The sequence below is a fragment of the Leptodactylus fuscus genome, chromosome 8 (assembly GCF_031893055.1).
Source record: "Leptodactylus fuscus isolate aLepFus1 chromosome 8, aLepFus1.hap2, whole genome shotgun sequence".
Taxonomy (NCBI): Eukaryota; Metazoa; Chordata; class Amphibia; order Anura; family Leptodactylidae; genus Leptodactylus; species Leptodactylus fuscus.
This window is the reverse complement of record NC_134272.1, coordinates 50,244,298-50,263,809: the sequence shown is the minus strand read 5'-3', so window position 1 is coordinate 50,263,809 and position 19,512 is coordinate 50,244,298. Positions and strand designations below refer to the sequence as shown.

At 40.8% G+C, this 19,512-nt stretch overlaps 2 protein-coding genes across 3 annotated transcripts in view; one reads left to right on the top strand and one right to left on the bottom strand.

Annotated features, from left to right (window-relative positions):
• Positions 1-19,512, top strand: part of IQCK (IQ motif containing K) — a 74,413-nt gene that overhangs the window by 51,805 nt on the left and 3,096 nt on the right. The window lies entirely within an intron of this gene.
• Positions 5,911-19,512, bottom strand: part of GPRC5B (G protein-coupled receptor class C group 5 member B) — a 60,381-nt gene continuing 46,779 nt past the window's right edge. The window contains exons 4-5 of one of the 2 annotated variants that reach the window (XR_012717385.1): positions 7,348-10,904; positions 5,911-7,157 (exon numbers count right to left, since the gene is read on the bottom strand). Coding sequence is in view for 1 of the 2 variants with exons in the window: in XM_075285790.1 (XP_075141891.1) it covers positions 10,851-10,904 (54 nt within the window). In the remaining variant the exon portion in view is untranslated. Of the gene's footprint in view, positions 7,158-7,274; positions 10,905-19,512 lie in introns of those variants that run through there. The other variant, XM_075285790.1, reaches the window with a different exon arrangement.

Sequence of the window (19,512 nt, the reverse complement as noted above, 5' to 3'; positions counted from 1 at the left end):
GAGACCCTCTATAAAAAAAAAAAAGTGTCAGCATTATTTATTATTGCTTATTTATTAAAACCAGATAGTCCAATATATCGCTTTTTTTCTAACGGGTTTACTTTCAGATTGTAATTTTTAAAATTTTATTTTATGTACTTGATTATGGGGGCAGCAATCTTCCCTGAGCTTCTCCTCTGTTCTGTTAACAGCATAGCCATGGTCATAGGCAGCAGTAGTCTGAACCCAACTCATTGATGTCTATGGAGCACTTTTCTAGATGTGTGCAGAGTGAGGAGATAAGCTCTGACATTTTCTATTGTCAGTAGTGGATGTAATGATGGGTCACAATGGATGTTACGGTATCTATAGAGGAGTGAGCATCTATTGTGATCCTGTCTTTGCTGTGATGTAAATGTGATGACTGCTGCAAAGAAAATACCTACAGAATTGCCAAGTGCCAGTCTTTTGTTAGACTTATTGGCCAGAGTGAAAATTGGAGTATAAGGTACTTTTTAAAATATAGATATTGACATAGAAAATTAAAAATAAAAATATCAAAAATTCTTTAAAAATATGTGAAACATAAAACTATAACATAGGTCATTTTCTGAGGACACATTCCCTTTAAATGCTTTGATGGAAGTGGTCAGTCATCACTGTGCTAACATACACACCCATAACAGGATGGATTGGAGTTATAATAAAAAAAAAAAAGCTAAAAAGCAATTCCTTAACCCCTTCCCGCCAATGGCACTTTTTGACTTCCTGACCAAGCTCGGTTTTTCAAAACTGCCATGTGTCACTTTATGTGGCAATAACTTTGGAACGCTTTAACTTACCAAAGTGATTTTGACATAGTTTTTTCTTAACAGATTGTATTTCATGTTAGTAGTAAATTTTGGTTGATATGTTTTGTGTTTAATTATGAAAAAATAGGAAATTTGGTGGAAATTTGGAAAAATATGCATTTTATAACGTTTGAAATGATGTGCATTGCAGACAGATAGTCAGACCGCCAAAATTATATCATAAATCTCATGTCCCAGATCTCTGCTTTATGTCGGCATCAAACTTTTATTTTTATTACACTTTTATTTTTTACGGACATTATAAGGTTTTCAAGTGAAACAACAATATTCAAAATTTTCAAGAAATTTCCAAAACCCATTTTTTTTTAAGGGACTAATCCAGTTATGAAGGGGTTTTAAAAGACCCTTGTATTAAACCCCCCCATAAATCACCCCATTTTCAAAACTGCACCCCTTAAATAAGCCAAAACGACATATACCTATTATTTTAACCCTATAAGTGCTTAACAGGAATTAAGACAAAATGGAGGTGAAATTTACACATTTTATTTTACTAATATTTTCGTTTAGCCATAGAATTTTCACATTCACAAGGGGTTAAAGGAGAAAACGCATCCCGCAATTTGTTATGCAAGTTCTCCCGACTACCATAGTACCCCACTTGTGGGTGTAAACTAATATATGGACGCACAGCGAGACGCAGAAGGGAAGGCGCGCCAAGGAGCCAAGGAGAGGGCAGATCTGGCTGTGATCAGTTTCAGGCACCATGTCGCATTTACAAAGCCCTTGAGGAGTCAAAACAGTGGAAACCTCTAGAAAGTGACTCCGTTTTGAAAACCGCACCCCTCAAAGAATTTATCAAGTGATGTAGTGAGCATTAGTAACCCCGAAGTGAATATGTAAGCTGTGCGGAATAAACTGGGTACACCAAATCCCATTCTATTTTCCCACTAGCTCCTATGACACGGACGGGGAAGAGGGGCATTCTGGGGGATCAGCGCTGGTGTCTTCTCTCTTATAAGCTCTAAATATGGGGTGTCCCCTGAAAACGCTCGCACAGCTTATACATTTCCTTCTAGTCGCAGCCACTTATGTCCTAATGATTTGGCGACTTTTGGGGTTTTTGTCTTCACATTGTACAAGCTAGATTTTTATGTTCTGGCAATGTGGCCATATGAGGGCTTGGTGTTTGCGGTATTAGATGTATTTTTCAATGCCACCATTTTGAGGTGCCTGTAACTTATTGACTACATTTTATTAACTCTTTCTGGGTGGGATGTAAAAGGAAACATCAACTCTGGCATTGCTTTTTAGCATTTTTTTTTCCCGTGCAGTGTACAGCCTAAGTAACGTGTTACCTTTATTCTGCGGGTTGGTACGTTTACAGTGATACCTCATTTATATTATTTTTCGATGCGTTGCTATTTGTGCAGAAAAAAATTCAATTTAGGGAAAAAAAATCAATTATTTTTGCATCGCCATGTCCTGAAAGGCGTAACATTTTTATTTTTCGGTAGACACAGCTGGTTGAGGGCTTATTTTTTGCGGGATGACCTCTGCTTTTTATTGGTACTATTTTAGTTTTCATCTAACTTTTTGATTACTTTTTATTGAACATTTTGTAAGGGGAAAGGTGGTGAATAATCATTATTTTGTTGGGTTTTCTACGTTGTTTTTTATGACGTTCGCCGTTCGGGTTAAATAATGTTTTCATTTTATTGTTCAGGTTATTACGGACGTGGTGATACCAAATATGTAATGTTGTTTTCTATTTTTATTTATTTTACATATTAAAACATTTTATATGGGAAAATAGGATTTTTGGGGCTTTATTTCTAATTTATTTTAAACTGTTTTATTCTTACTTTGTTATAACTTTTTTTTTCTGTCCTCATGGGGGATTGAAGCAGTGATCGGCTGATCACTGCTTAACTACATGTACGCTGCAATACACATGTATTGCAGAGTACAGGAAGCTCTCAGCCTCGTGCACACGCACAAGGCTGACAGCTTCCTTTTTGGAAGGATCAACCAGGTACGTGGAGGGGGAAGTGATGGGCAAGACCCGGGGTCACTGATCAGACCCCGGGCTGCCCACTACCAACACCGCCACCCCCCGAAACTGTCGTGGGGGTGCCGATCGGCACTATTATATACCAAAACCCCTGAGATGACGGCGGTCATGTTTGACCGCCGGCATCTCAGGGGTTAACACCCGCGATCGGACCTGGTTCTGTGTGCGCACCATGCAGCTGCCGTAGTACTACAGCGGTTTGTGGGAAGTCCTTCCCAGCAATGCCGTACTATTACGCTGTACTTAACTGACAATGATATCCTCAGTAAATATCCAAGTATAATATCAAAGTCACTGTCTTTGAATACATGAGAAATCTTCATAGTTTGGTATTTTTCATGAGTCCACATGTCTTCCCAAATGTTTTATCATGAAGGTTCACTATGAGAGAGAAGCTTCAGAGCTCTCTGTTTTGAAAGAAAATGTGGAATAAAGAAGTGCCGAGTCTGCACGACTACTAAATACTAAATAATTCCTTTATATTCTTGTATTGAAGCCTCTAATAATTGTAAATGATAAAAATGATAGCTTTATAGCGGTATACAATATACATCTATGAGGACGTTAAATGTCCTTTTTAAACTTGTTGTCTGGACTTTGTTACATTTTTGATACTGATGCCGGGATAGGACTTCAGATAGATGGGGGGGTCCAACAACGGGACCCGACACCGATCAGATGGACCAGCTGGCCTCTGGCTCTGCAATATACACAGAAAGCACCTTCCATTGTATAGCAGTGGTGCTGGAGTACTGCAGATTTGTTACTATACGATTATATAGGAGCAGAGCTGGCTGGTCCATCTGATCAGTGTGGGGTCTGAATGTTGAACCTCCACCAATCTCATACTGATGACCTCATCCTGTGGATTGGTCATCAGTATTGAAAATTTGACATAGCCCAGACAACTGTTTCAGCCTATAAAATCAGTAAATAATCCTTAATAACACAAAGAGCTTATATAAAATCTTTATTATTATGAGTATCACAGAATCACCCTTACATCGTGTTATACAAAATCAAAAGCATTCTTTATTAGAAACATCCCCCGCCCATAATTACAATACTCCCATCCATTTAGTGGAAGTTAGGAACTCTGGGTAACATTACAATTCCCAAGAAGTTCCCAGAGTACAGTGCAAGAACATACGCCATGCACATGCTTGTTAACAGCATCATAACATTTGAGATACCATACAGTTTAAAAATGGAATGGCGATATGAAAAAATACAATATCATTTTTATTATTTTTATTACCTTTGGCAATTGGCTGATTAAATGATCATTAACATTACATGAGCACTTGAGGATAATAACAGTGTGCCGTATCTAATGCTCATTTACTAACACTGCTAACATTGCACGAAAGCACAGATGCCAAATAGCAAGTCCTTGTTTATCTGGTGTAAGACGGACAATGAAAGCAAATCATGGGATATTACTAGACGTGTCCTACTAAAATGCAATGTTAGTAAATGAATCCTATTGCTTACACAGTAGAATCAGTCTGAATACATCCTATCTGCTCCATGGGAATTTGTATCAGCAGTATGGAGCTCCCAGGACATTCATGGGCTAGTTGAGCAAGCAGAATCAGCTTTCCTGGTAAGTGCAGACACCTGGTACACCATATACGTCTAAGCCTCAAGGATATGTTATATAGTACATGATAAGATACGTAGCAATACAGTAATCAGATTTCTTACATTTAGTGGGAAATCTAATCCAGTGCAACAAAACGAACTAAGCTCAATTGCAGTGCAGTATTCCTATTATGTGCTAGCAGAATGATACTGCAAGAAGGCCATAAAATGTCATATCATATGGTCTGTTGTGGAACTACTGCTTGGCCAAAACAAGTCTATAAGGGTACATACCCATGGAGTTGCAACCGCATGTGGCGGAAACCCCGCTTGCTCATGACTGCCAGTGAACACACAGTTATACAGAATAATTGAACTTTGGTGACCACAAGTGGATAGAGCTTTCCTCACAAGTGCTGCCATACTGTGAGCATGTACCCAAAGGTCAAATTATTGGCAATCCATTAACATAAACATGAGGAACTCTTTATTTTTGTCCCATTTTGGCACTTTGGTAGGACATTTACTTGATGCTGTGGTACCAAAGATAAACTAAATGGGTTACAATTTAGGATCTGGATTATTTCTTGGTACATTACTTGTTGCCATTTATTACTATGCTAAGAAATGACCAGGATAACTGTAATCTGATTGTGAACATAGTGTATAACTTACAACCGCACACACGTGAATTTTGGGTTAAGCCAAATAATATCCTTAGATGTTTTTGCGAAATGCTTAACCCAAAATCAATACTTATAAGTCTAATCCATTGGTAAAAAAATGTAATAAAGGGTTCAGGTTAAAAACATAAAATAAGGGATAGTCGCCTCACCGAATCCTTACCACTCCCACCATCTGTGTGCCTCAGTTCCCCGTTGGTTTGTGCTTCCTGGTCCTTCTTGATACTCTGACTTAGGGTGGTCATTACTGCAGCCATTGAGTGGACACATAGCACAAACCAACAGGGACCTGGACAGCATCAAAGTGGGAGCAGTAGAGGATCTGTGAGGTAAGTATTGCTTCTTTTATGTTTTTTACCTATTCTTAGCCCTTTATCAAAATTTCTTTCCCACCAAACAACCCCTTTAAAGGGGCTCTATCAGCAAAATCATGCTGATAGAGCCCCACATATGCGTGCATAGCCTTTAAAAAGGCTATTCAGGCACCGTAAAAGTTATATTAAACTACCCCCCCCCCCCCGTTTTAAAATAAAACCCTAAAAAAGAATGTTATCTACTTACCGAACGTGCAGGCTGGGCGGGCATTCAGGGTGCGCTGTCTTCATCTTCATCCACGCCTCCTCTTCCTGCGATGTCCTCCGGTCCCGTCTTCCTCCGGCGCTCGCGAACGGACTTTGATAAAAAAAAAAATGACCTGGGCGCATGCGCAGTAGCACGCGGCTTCTACTACGGCTACTGCGCAGGCGCCCAGGTCATTTTTTTTATCAAAGTCCGTTCGCGAGCGCCGGAGGAAGAAGAGGCGTGGAAGAAGATGAAGACACACCCTGAATGCCTGCCCAGTGTGCACGTTCGGTAAGTAGAGCACATTCTTTTTTAGGTTATTATTTTAAAACGGGGGGTGGGGGGTGGGGTGTAGTTTAATATAACATTTACGGTGCCTGAATAGCCTTTTTAAAGGCTATTCACGCATATGTGGGGCTCTATCAGCATGATTTTGCTGATAGAGCCCCTTTAATCTCCACTATATGCACCGTTTCATACTCTGTTGGTTCCTTGCCCATTGGTGCAAATTATAAATCAATATATATTATACACTGGAAACACTGTAAGGCTTAATACACACCTATATTACAGTGCACAATACGGAACCATATTGCAACCTGCATAACACATTATAGGAATCGCAAATACAATGGTGTGTGGGTCTTAAGGTGCCAATTTATCAATAAACCAGATCAGCATCTAATAATCCCCATCTGTGTGGTCAGACATACATGCTGCTAACTTTGGCTGACTGGCCATTGATATCTCAGAGCAAGGACACTTGTTACCTAGATAAGGGGGCAAGTCTGGCACTGTAAGTCAAAAAAGACAAGCAAAGTGCAAAATGGAGAAGCGACCGCTCCAGATGTACTAAGGCAAATAAAAATGTTCTAGACATTAATTACATACAATCTCAATGAAGAATGGGGGGCACTTGACTGATGATAACATGTATAGACAACAGTGTATTAATTTTCACAAAAAAATAAAGAAGGCATATAGTTTGATAGATTTCCAAAATTAAGATCCATTTTCTTGGATCCATAGCTCACATTTTTATGTCTACCTCTTGGACTGTAGGAGAATGTGGGTTCCTTGCCCACTGAGAAAGCTCATGTCAATGGATTCTGTAAGCTTCGTCCACTGCTAATGTCCTAAAGGAAGGGACTGTCAGGATTTAAGAACTGGCTTGAAGCCCTTTAAACCATCATAAAGATTTCAAGTAATTGGGTGTCTCAGAGACCTTAGAATAGAAATCTCTGAGCCATTGTAAGATAAATAGTGGCTTTATAGGTTTGGGCTTATGGACCTCATTATTGTGATCTGCAGACATTATTCTAGTAGTTCTCAGAAGATAACCTGGATGGATGGTTTGAAGACATCTTCTACACATGAAACCAAGTATCTGTTTTTAAATACCTTGTTATTGGTTATGATATATTGATTTTTACTACCATTCACCAATGTGATTCTGTAGCCGTACTATTAGAGATGAGCGAGTAGTATTCAATCGAATCCTCGCCACCATAGGTATGCATGTAAGTGGCCGAACACCAAGGGGTTAAGCGCATCAAATATTCGATGTGTTTAACCCCTTGGTGTTCGGCCGCTTACACACATACCTATGGCGGCGAGGTATTCGATCGAATACTACTCGCTCATCTCTACTTACTATGTGGTGATCTTCTTGCCTACTATCTCTAGTATACAGTATAACAGGATTAAGAATTGTGTGCTGCCACAGTCCTCTGTTACATTTAGGCTAAGGCCCCACGCAATTAAGCACAACAAAAAACAATGCAGAAAAAAAGTGGCTGAAATGCATTGCGATTTTTTTTTTCCATAGCGTTTCTCATTGGGATTATTGAGAGTTTTCCTCTCCGCACCTTCTGTGTCTATTATACCTATACAGAAAATACAAGCGTTTCTGCAGGTATAATTTACATACCGCGATTTAAACGCAGCCTTTCCGGTGTGGATTTTTTTCTACAATCTGTGGATTGGATTAACCAGAATCTCATGCACTGTAAAATGCTACATTTTCACAATGTAGTCCTTTAACCTTGCGGTCTTGGAGCTGGATGATAAATCTGGTGCGTTTTTAGAGTTACCACCTACTGGTTGGCATACTTTGACAATATAACAATGTTTCGAATGATCAGCAATGTTTGGCCATTTGCACAAACCAGCTGGCTTAAATTCATGAAGACTGGCGTTCCTCATACCAGACTTCATAGCCCTCCAAATTTGGAGGATGTGCTTCATTTATGAGTAGGCACACGTCTCTTTATAAATAACCCGCACCCCCTGCCTGTCCGTGTAGTGGAAATGTACGTCAGCTCATAGTTTGGTGTAAGTGATGATAAATCTGCCCGCCCTTACCACGACCCCTGTTCACGGAAGTGGTGAAGGAGGTGCAGAAGCAAAAAATAATAATTTTTCTGCAAACCACCAATTTGCGCAAATAAATGGGACTTTTTATGACTTATATGCCATAAAACTGTCATACAAGGCATAATAACTATGCCACACTGCACTTTTTTTTTATCAGCTAAAGTGTCCCCTTGTGCTCATGAAGAAAAATCCCTGCCCTAGTTTTTATTCCGTGTTATTACTTATGGGGAGAAAGATAAAACATGTCCTTGGAGGGGTACTTTATGCCACATAGCTTTTTATGTGAAGTTTCTTACCACAGAAAAGGCAGCCATTTTGAGAAAATAGGAAAATGGCTGCATGCAGTGAGTGCACTGGACAGATTCAGTTGTACACAACATGTCTGACCAGTAAACTGAGGTTAGACTTGCAATATTACTTTACCACCTCGTGTAAATTCATGATATGTGCGTTTCTGGAAGTAATGCCATGCTGAATTATTCACTAGTCGGTCAGTCAGGTTTTTCCTTTTGCTAAACCAAAGACAACATGAAAATTGTGGTGGAGAAAAAGAAGCTTTGTGGTCCGCAGTAACCAATCACAGCTCAGCTCTCATTATCAAGTGTCACTTCAGACAGAAAGGTGAACTGTGATTGGATAGTGCAGGCAACAGGACGTGGCCTGAATGAAGTTGTGCTACGTGTCCCGTATCCCAACTAGTGGAAACAGGGGAGTTTAGGGACTCTGCCAAATGTGAGAATCTTACGACGTGACTTCTAGGGAATTTTGATCACAACCCTTTTCCCATCTCGCTGCTCTTCTGAATGGGAACCTATGGCCACTGGACTAAAGTGACCAGACACAATCAGATTTACTGCTCACGATGAACAGACGTTATACAGTGCTCTGTAGAATCTAATCCGTACTATATCAATGAAAAGATCAGGCTCTGTTCACACTACTGTTCAGAGCTTGTGCTGAGGTCTTGGATGTCTCCTTCTATTGTTAGACTAAACTAGACTGCTCCTTATAAAGCATGGTGCCAATGTGATCAATCTATATCATAGTATGTGATAGGCAAGTGTGCTTTTGTTCTCCAACCTGTGGATCTCCATTTGTTGCACACTTACAGTTCCCACCATGCTGCAGGCAGGGAGGGAATTGTGGGAGTTGTAGTTTTGCAACAGCTGAAAAATCACAGGTTAGGCGACATTCACACAGAAATAAACAGCTTTTGAAAACAAAACAAATGGTCTGTTTTTTCACAGACGGTTTTCATCTGTGAGGCATCTGTCCTTCATAGTCATGAGTCTGAAGGATCCGTGAAAACGGACAAGAATAGGACAAGTTAAGTAGGTCGTGAATAGATACATCGAAATCACTGCGACAGGTTTATTAAGACTGGTTTTTCGTACACCAGTCTTAATAAAAGGCCCAACAGGCACAAGATACGGCCTCTTAATAAATGGGGCACGCATCCATGCACTAGAATGGTAATATATGCCAGTTGAGAACAGGCGTAGATTTCCTGAGTAACTCACTCCAGAAAATTAACGTGAGTCATAATAAATATGTCAGGCCAAGAAAGACGTCTCCACCTGCTCTGCCCACATTCACAGGAAGTGGAGATTGAAGCAGAGAACAAGGAATGTGTTGCATCTTTGGCGCAACAAAGGGCCTAGTGTGTTGATAAATTCCCCCCAATGTGTTCTAAAAACATCCATCACATGACTATGTCTGACGTTTATGTGAATAATGCTGTGCTCAATTCTGCGCCTCCGTTGCAGTGTCCACCAAAAATTGGCGGAGGAAAAAGTAGTTTTTCCTTCCCCGATTTCAGTTTAAAAATGACAAACACTGAACGGACCTCATTATAGTCAGCACTAGCAGAACACTTGGTGGACCTCATTATAGTCAGCACTAGCAGAACACTTGGCGGACCTCATTATAGTCTGCATTAAGGTCCATCCACACAGAGGAAAATGGCGCTTTATTTGGCGCTGAATTTTCCACACTGAAAAAAAGCCTCCCATTGATTTCAATGGCTTCCACTAGCTGCTTTTTTCCACTAGTCAATGGGAGACTTTTTTTAGCGTTGAAAATTCAGCGCCAAATAAAGAGCCATTTTCCTCCGTGTGAATGAACTCTTAGCGGAACACTCAGGCGGACCCTAACAACAGAGAGGAGATGCTAGCGTGAACCTAGCTTATGGCTTTAGCGAACTGTATCTCTCACCAGTGGTAGTCACATGATGGCGGTTGTCTATCTCACAAATGGCAGAGTTCTAGTGAAGACCTTACAAGACAATGACCTTGTTTTAGATGCCTTGGTTAGTCACACAGTGGAGGTAACCATTGAAATGTCCAAATAGTCTCGAGAATGCCACCTTACAATTTCCTAAGAACCTGTGACAAGTTGAAGGTTATGACATAATTTGTGCTTTATGTTTCACTATGCCACTTGTTTAGGCCAACAAATGGCTGAGAATCCAAGATGGCTGCCTTCACACATGTAATTGTGCCTCGATACTATTTTTTAGTCAGTCTTGTCATGTGTTTATGTTAGGTTTACATACATGTTCAATGTTATTATGACTTTATATCAAATGTTATATGTTTGTGCTTTACAAGACATATCAGGAACATGCTTGAGCATTTTACAGTTGTCAAAACCCAAAGAAAAATGGGTTCATATTAAAATACTTGAAAAAGTTTATGCAACATTGTTCCTCTTCATGTGATGTTTTCGTTCTTCATGTTAGCCACAGGGCTGAGGTATGTCTTCCCGTGGTTTAGCTCTTCTTTAGACCTGGCTCTTTGCTCCGTCTTTTTGATTCAGAATGAACTGCAGGATATCCTGTTAAGTAAGATGGGATATAACAAGACAAACTAATTAATGGTTTAACAAACCTGCTATTAAGTAAAGACATTGACAATGTGATGTATGTGTGCATCAGCACGGTGCTAATCCAAGCCCCACGCATGGTGCTGACTTCACATGGACATTAGAGGACATATAATCATCTTGTGCTGAAACGGCTGACACAAGCCAATGTAACTCACAGCAACATTATTGGTAGTATCAGCATTTTGAGAGGAAACATCTTAAAGGAACACATCCTAACACATAATAAGTTATTGTAATATACATCAGAGCCTGTTAAAGGGATCCTATCACTCACACACAATTTTTTCTAGGTACCACGTCAGAATAGCCTTAAGAAAGGCTATTCTTCTCCTACCTTTCGTTGTCTTCTTCGTGATGCCGTTTCTCTCGGTATGCAAATTAGCTCTCTCGCAGCACTGGGGGGGGGGCAGCGCTCAAACAGCACTAGGGGTGCCCCAATGCTGCAAGAGAACTCTCTCCACCGCCGCCTCCATCTTCGTCAGCAGCGTCCTCTTCATCCTCTTCTTCCAGCACAGGTTTCCGATTTCTAGGCCTCGGGCCTTGGGCAGAGCAGATTGCCATGCCCACAGGCCGCGAGAAAATGGCCACTTACAATACTGTGCAAGCGGCCATTTTCTCGTGGCCTGTGGGCATGCGCAGTCTGCTCTGCCCGAGGCCTAGAAGTTACAAGCCACCACTGGAAGAAGAGGATGAAGAAGACGCTGCTGACGAAGATGGAGGCGGCGCTGGTGAGAGTTCTCTCGCAGCATTGGTGACGCGCCCAGTGCTGTTTGAGCGCTGGGGCCCGCCCCCAGTGCTGCAAGAGAGCTAATTTGCATACTGGGAAAAAATAGGATTGTAGGCGAACAGCGGCACGGAGAAGACGACAAAAGGTAGGAGAAGAATAGCCTTTCTTAAGGCTATTCCGACGTGGTACCTAGAAAAAATTGCGTGAGTGATAGGATCCCTTTAAGCAGGACCTGTCACCAGGTCAGAAATTTTTTGGTCTTTTGTTTTTCCAGATCTGTTCAGCCATTTCAAGATATAAGCCCTTTTAGTGTTAGTGCGGTTTAGGGTATACGTATAGCACAAAGAGACTCTGCTTTCATAGAAACCACAGTGTTACCATCCACTTGGTTTGTATACCTTTATCTGCAGTATCATTACAAGGGCTTTAACCTTTGAAATGGCTGAACAGATTTGGATTAACAAAACACTGAAATGCTCATGGTGACAGCACCTACCAGATGAGGTACTGTATGTCATTGGACTTTTCAGACCTTTGGAAAGTTTGCAATTCCATAAGATGCATCTAGTACAAAAACATATACACCATGTTCTGTTGGCAAAAAGTAGTAGAGGCCATATATATTTAGGAATATCTGAATGCATGCAGAGGGTGACTGCATCCAGCAATTTTCTTGGTGTGACTTAGGCACTGTCTACTACTTCTGTAATATATTACTGTGTATTATCATGTATCTGTATTACTATGCAGCTGTAACATACTGAAATTTCCCCACTGTGGGACTATTAAAGGATTATCTTATCTTATCTTATCTGTGGCACCACCACCAGACATGATGCCATATTACCTAAAAGTATCATAGACCATAGACCTTGCCATGCCAGAGTGACACAATTCCATACTTTATTATATTCTACTTACTGGGTGAGTGGATTTGTGCTGTCATTTTACCTTTCACTTTCTGGTATACCTATTCTATCTACACCGATGCCCTAGACTCCAACCTCCTGTCCTCTAACACCAGGCTCATCTTACCTGCACTCTCCCTGAATATTTACAACCCTTTGGGTATATCGATATAGGACAGATAGGCTGCAGGCTACAAATCTGTATGATATTAAAATACCAGCATAGTGGATAAGATTTAGGCTGCTTTCACATTGTGTGCTGGATTTACCAGCCTGAAGACTGTGGGGAGATGGACTCCTAGCGTTATAGTTATCTATGATTCTGTCTCCAGCCAAAATACTGCCATACTGTAATTATTATTACACAGTATTTTACAAGGAGGCAGGGACTCCTAGCGTCATAGATAATAGGACTCCATCTCCCCACATAGTATTCAGGCTGGTAAATCTGGCACATATAGACTAAAACTCAGTCATGTGAGAGCAGCATTAAACATATGAAAATACCTGTAACTTAAATTGACCCTGACAACTGCAGCAGTTTGCTCATGAGGAGGGGGCCAAAATACCTACTGAGAGGTGCAGAAGTCTCATTGACAGTTACAGGAATCGTTTATTGCAGTGATTGCCTCAAAAGGTTGTGCAACAAAATATTAAGTTAAGAGTCCCATCATTTCTGTCCAGGCCTGTTTCATGAGTTTTATTTTTTTTTTAATTCTGTTGAAGCAAAAAAAAACTCATCATGTTGGATCCTGGAAAATATTCTATATTCATCATATTTTAACTTAATATTCTAGGGTAAACCAATTGGCTTTTCTTGTGATCCTGAGGTCACTATTTCAATAGTTGAGATTACTGAGCTATTTCTCCATGTCAATATCTGTCATCTGAAAAGTCACTTGAATGCTGGGGTCGGGTCATCCATCTATATATAGTGGATCATGTGACTTGGAGTGCAGAGTAACATGTTTCATACAACAAACATATGACATACTTTCACACTGAAGTTACGACCTTAGACAGAAAGTGTCAGCTGCACGGTCTGTATAGATCTCACATTACAAAGTCCAGTGCTCAGAGAAGACATCATATTATATCTGCAGTAGCTACTAGCTGATGAATAGTGGATAGAGGCTTGCAAGATAACATATACCATACACTGACCAATTCTATCATATCTATTACGCTATATCCCAATATATATTTTGTGATATTCAGATTTTATTGTCCAAGTTTTATTTTTTAATCTTAAAGTACCTGTGGTAGATGCTTGGTAGCAATGCAGAAAACAGGGACACAGAAACAGGGTTGCACACAAGTTTATTTCACTTGTGGTGCATAAACTGCCTTTGCAAAGGCATAAGCAAACAAAACAAAACCCTTCTCGGCTAAGAACTAACTATAACAGAAACTGTTCCTTGACTGCCAGACTCTCGCTCTGGAAACTTCAAACGGGTGGCACAGTACCTGGTATGTAGGTCAAGTTCACACAGGAACTCTCAGCTTTGTCATTGTGGTGCCACACTTCCTAGTGCTGACACACAGACTATATCAGGCCTTAATTACACAGCTGACCTCCCTGGTGTGGGTCTTTACCAAACACCCTTTAGCTGCCTGGCTGGAACATACCTGTCCTCCCACACCACACCATTCACTTTCTCAAAGTACTGTAAAAAAAAAAAAATTGCCTTATATTCTTGACATCTCTTCCTGGAATTGTCATTTAAGGTTATATTTGTTCAATGTTTGTCGCAAAAATTTCCATGAATGACTAGCCATTTTTATCTGAATGGAACTTGAAGAAATGCGGTCCAATTTCAGCGAGTCCCAGATGCATGGAACAGATTATTATTTATGCAAATGTCTGCAATTAATCTGTCATGTGTGAACATACCCTAAGGGCCATTTCAGGCAGCTGTGTTCGGGCTGGAGAAAATGGTTCATGTACTGTCCGCTTTGAGCGGCGTGTACGTAGCTCATGACTGTTTTCAACATGTCAGCTCAGTTCAACCAAGCCGGAATCTGACAGTATATGTAGCTGATACACAGGCCAATTTTCCTGACCCAAACAAGGCCTTCTAGGGTTGGCCTCATGCTAAACTACACAATGTGGGGCACAGGCTGCTGCTGTCAAGTACCATATTATTGTCACCTGAGCTGCAGTGTCTTTAATTCCACCCTTGTCGTCCCGACCAAGCAATGCATTGAGACTTTTGGTTCCCATTATCCTCCAGATCGTTCCTCGGCCTTCTCTATGTTCACATAACCCATTATCCAGAGATAAGAGAGCCTAGCACTTCATCACCGAAACTGTTGTTGTTAAGGGCCCGTTCACACGGAGTAAACGCGCATGTATTTTGGCAAAATACACATGTAAAAATAAGACTCCTATTGACTTCAATGACATTGACATGAAACCTATTTGTAAAGTTACACTGTAGGAGCATTTACACAATGCAAAATGGTTGCAAAGGTGTATAAGTCAAATGTGGTCACAGTTGTTCCTAAAAGATGTCTTTTTTATTCAGCGCCTCCATTATCATTGAATTGTTAAGACTTTCTCTTATATAACCAATTAACACCTCGACAGAATCGACACCTCTCAGCTTTACAATGAATACTGTGACACTAACAAGAGGTAATAAAACCTGTGTGAATGTGGTGTTTTGTCAAGCCAAATTAAATAGGGCAGATTACTGGGAGAGAAAGAGATGTAATACGGTCACAAAGTATCTCGGTGTTTGAACTGCGCCCCCAGTTCTAGACATCAGAGCGCCATGTTATCCAGGCAGTCAGTCACCTCTGGGGTATTATGTGTTAGCAGCCGTCTTTACTTTGATGTGGAAAATCACATTGCACTCAGCAAAAATACTCCTGCAAAGTACAGGCTCTCGTGATGCTGAAAATACATCTCAGAACGGGACTGGCACCATGCCAGGTATCAGTGTTTACCCTTCTGCGGAAAACTGTCTTGTCTATTAGGGGAATGATTCAGATTATTTCTAATGAGGATTATGGCAGGAATTCTGACATGCCAGCATATTTCATACTGTAAGTAATGGTTACTTACATTAGTCAGCAACATGTTAGGAAGCAAATTCTAATGCTATTAGTTATCCGGCCTCAGGGACATTACCTATGGCTTTTAGGGTATATAGACTTCATAGAGGGGGGCCTTGCTATGAGACAGAGGAGAAGGATGTTAAGTATCTTAAAGCCATCCTCTGATTTTCCATTAACACCTGGTACCTCCTTTTTCAGCTTTGTGTTGTGGTTCCTCCAATCCAATGTCCTTGCAGTGTGCTTTGGTAGACTGACATGACCCTATTCTCAGATGGACTAGCACTATTAATGGTAGCCCCGTGTCCACACTTTATATTGACTGTAGGTTATTCCACTGGATTATGCAAATGTCAGAACTTGGTGCAAGAGTCGTGTCTTATAGGGTCCATTCACATGAAGGAAAATCATGAGGAATTTGGTGTGGAATTTCAGCGTTGTAAAAAAAGCCTCCCATTGATTTCAATGTGTAGTGTGTGTAAGATGGCACCCATTGAAGTCAATGGGATTCTGTTTTACAGCACTCACTCTGACATGTGTTTACGTGTCAGAATGAGCGGCGCGTTACTCCGTGTGAACACAGCCTTAAACTACCAAAGTACACTGAAGTAGTGTGAGAAGCTTGTGGCCATTTTACAAAATCCAAGAGGTGACTGGGAAGCAGAGGAACTAGTGCAAAAAGATGACAATAGAGGGCATTGGATATTTTAACCTGCTCTGGTGGACCCTGCCTGTACCTGTATAAGGGTCCATTCACACAGAGTTTTTGGCGAGGACAAAATCCGCTTCAGGAATCAGGAAATAGTTTTTTCCTCCAGCACAGTGTATGGACCTTGAAAAAACCATTAGCGGGTTTTCCATGCGTTTTTTGCCAATTCCACATGGATTTTAAACCTCCCATTGACTGCGTTGGTTTTTGCAGGCGGAATCCACCTGAACAATGCTTTTTTTCCACTAGTGGAAAAAAAAACCTAGCAGAACCCATAGAACTCTATGGGGAGGTGTTTTTTTCCACACGGATTCAGCACCAAAATCCTCACCAAAAAACTCAGTGTGAGTTGACCCTTACAGCAGATCATGGGGCATTTCAGAAGAAGGTCTTGTAGTGACCAGATGACTGTTGGACAGCTTTCAATGCTACAAGGAGTTGTCTTCATATTACCAACGCTGAAGCTATAAGCACCTGAAAGCTCGTCCTACTTATGTGATTCCTTTGGTTGAGCCTTACTAATTCTACATTTTACTTGGAAGATATTAAAGTCACTAAATCCCTTTATGTTGACCTGTCATCCTTCAGCTGCGACCTTACCTTTGTTCTCGACAGATTTTTCATCTTTCTTGCCTATTATCGAACCTTCCTTCCTGTACATTCCTTTTTTTTATCTCCTTTGCTTTTCCTTTTTTTGCCCACCATTGTCTGTCTTCTTTACTTTTCTATGTCCTATTTACTTTTCTTCATTCATCTCCTACCTCTTCTACTTTCTTCCTATCTTTCCTTCCTTTCTGGTCTTTGGCTCATTAGACATTTTACCTCCATCTTTACCTTCTTCCTCTTTATCATCTGACAACACCATTCTTGTGTATATGCTGTCCATGGTCTGGTATTCCAGCACAGCCCCATTCACTGCAGTTCTTATTTCCAAGGTTGTATATTTGGTCTGTGTGTTGACCATATCTCCCAAGGACCCCATGTGGACACCACATGGACAACTGTAGCGCATAATGCGATTCACATGACCAATTGTCTTCAGAAAGCTTCAAGTTCAGCTCCTCCACAGACACGCGGGTATGCCACATCTATGAACAATCATCCGTATATTGCAGATGCATCTTGGACAATATTTTATACATCCATGTGAACCTTAGTGTGATATCGTGATGCCAAGACCCAACCTGCAGCCAGTCAGTCCACTAAACTTATATACATTAGGCTCCCCATTGACATGCATTCTATCAGCTTCTAGGTTCAACTTTTCCTACCTGAAAACGAATAAAATAATATGATGATACGGTCATAGCTCTTACATAACAGAACAAGCTATTGTTTATATAGGTAGAGATTCCATGGATAATATCTAAACATATCTTCTACGGGTATGTTTTATTGAATGGAGCTGTTGTAGAACCACAGGCAGATTGTAGCAGTGGCACAACGTTACTGGCACACAATGCAAGCCACTTTGGGTGATGGTCAACTGCACCAACTACAACATGCAGCCACAGAGTACAATGTAGGGTTACGAGTCTATAAATTGCCATTATTTCCTACATCCCTTTAGCTGTATACTATAAATAAAAAACCTAGAGATCCAAAAATCAATAGACGTATGAGAAGATGAATGTATCCTGTTATTAATATGAGTTTAATTAGCCATCTATTGATTTACAATGACTCTCGTGGTTTACTTTAGACTCGTTTCACCTAAGTTGTGGCTTTTTAATGGAAAAACAAAGTGGGTGTCTAATGTGTATTTTTAGATAATGCCATAATGATGGAGATATTTTTGTCCTAAAGGGAATGTCTGGTCAAAATAAACTAATGGTAGTAGCATACTAGAGATAGAAAGATAATAAATGTACTTATCATTCTATATAAAAATCTTGCCTAGGCTGCCAGCATCATTGATCATGTGACCACATCACCTACATCATCTATTGTCATGTCCTATGTGCCCTCTGCTCCTGCACAACCCATTAAAAATTCCACTTTTGCAAATCTTGAAATGCTTCATTTATACCGTATGTATATACTATTTCCTTTTGTTATAATTAGGCTACATTCACACGGCCGAAGGGGTACTCATTTACATGAAGTGTATGGAGGGATCCGTGAAAACGGACAAAAATAGAACATGACCTATATTTTGATAGCCTGTTCAGATGCATTGAATTTAATGCAGCTGATATTCACTGTCCTGTGAATATAGCTTTACAGTTTTAATAGGGTTGTCAGATTTCAGTATCCTCTGCTCACGTTGTACTGTTGGTCTCCCTTAAAAAAAGGTTTCTTCCAAGCTTCTCTTTGCTAAGGCTCCTTTCAGAGGGCTGCCTTCTGGTCACTGACCGTGATTGAACGGCTCAGGTGGCACACGGATATCATACATGTGCCACCCATGTACTGGTCGTGCTTCTGCGGCCCTATTCATTGAACAGGAAGTATGGCTGCAAAACCGGACAGGAGTAGGATCTGCCCTGAGTCTTGTGGCCCGGACTTTCAGCCCGCACATAGGACTGTGTAATTCACACTCGTGTGAATGGGCCAACAGAAATGAATGGGTCTGTGTGCTATCTGGGAAAAACCTGGATAGCCCACTGAACTACGCCACAGTCATCTGCAAGGGGCCTATGTCTCATTTTCCTTATTACACATGTGGCATATACCTTTCAATCTTTGTTTTTTCCCTTGGTGTCAGTATATACCGCAGCCAATCAGAGGTGCTGCAATGTAAACCAATGAAGAGAGAGGAGGCGTGTCTCAGGCTACCTCAGACTCCCCATAGGCACTGCTTTGAGAGCCCTGTTATATGCTGTTGTTGGCTGTAGTTTATACACTATGAGTAGGGACTCTGTATTCCTGACACCCACCCTGCTGTCTATAGCACTTATACCCTGTAAATGAAAGGTGCACCACATGGCCAAATGCACATCTCAGCTCACTGTAATTTGGGTCTGTTAAGTTTGATAGCACTTCACTGGTTAAAGGTGGCGATGAATACGACAGATTGATAGAATTCCTTACAAGATATCATGTTTTCCTAAATATGTTTGGGACACTGGGAGGTAATGGACAGCGACAGCTGAGAATGTTCTGTCAGACTGATACTGAACGGGTAGTGATCATGGATTCTTCTACCCTACTGAG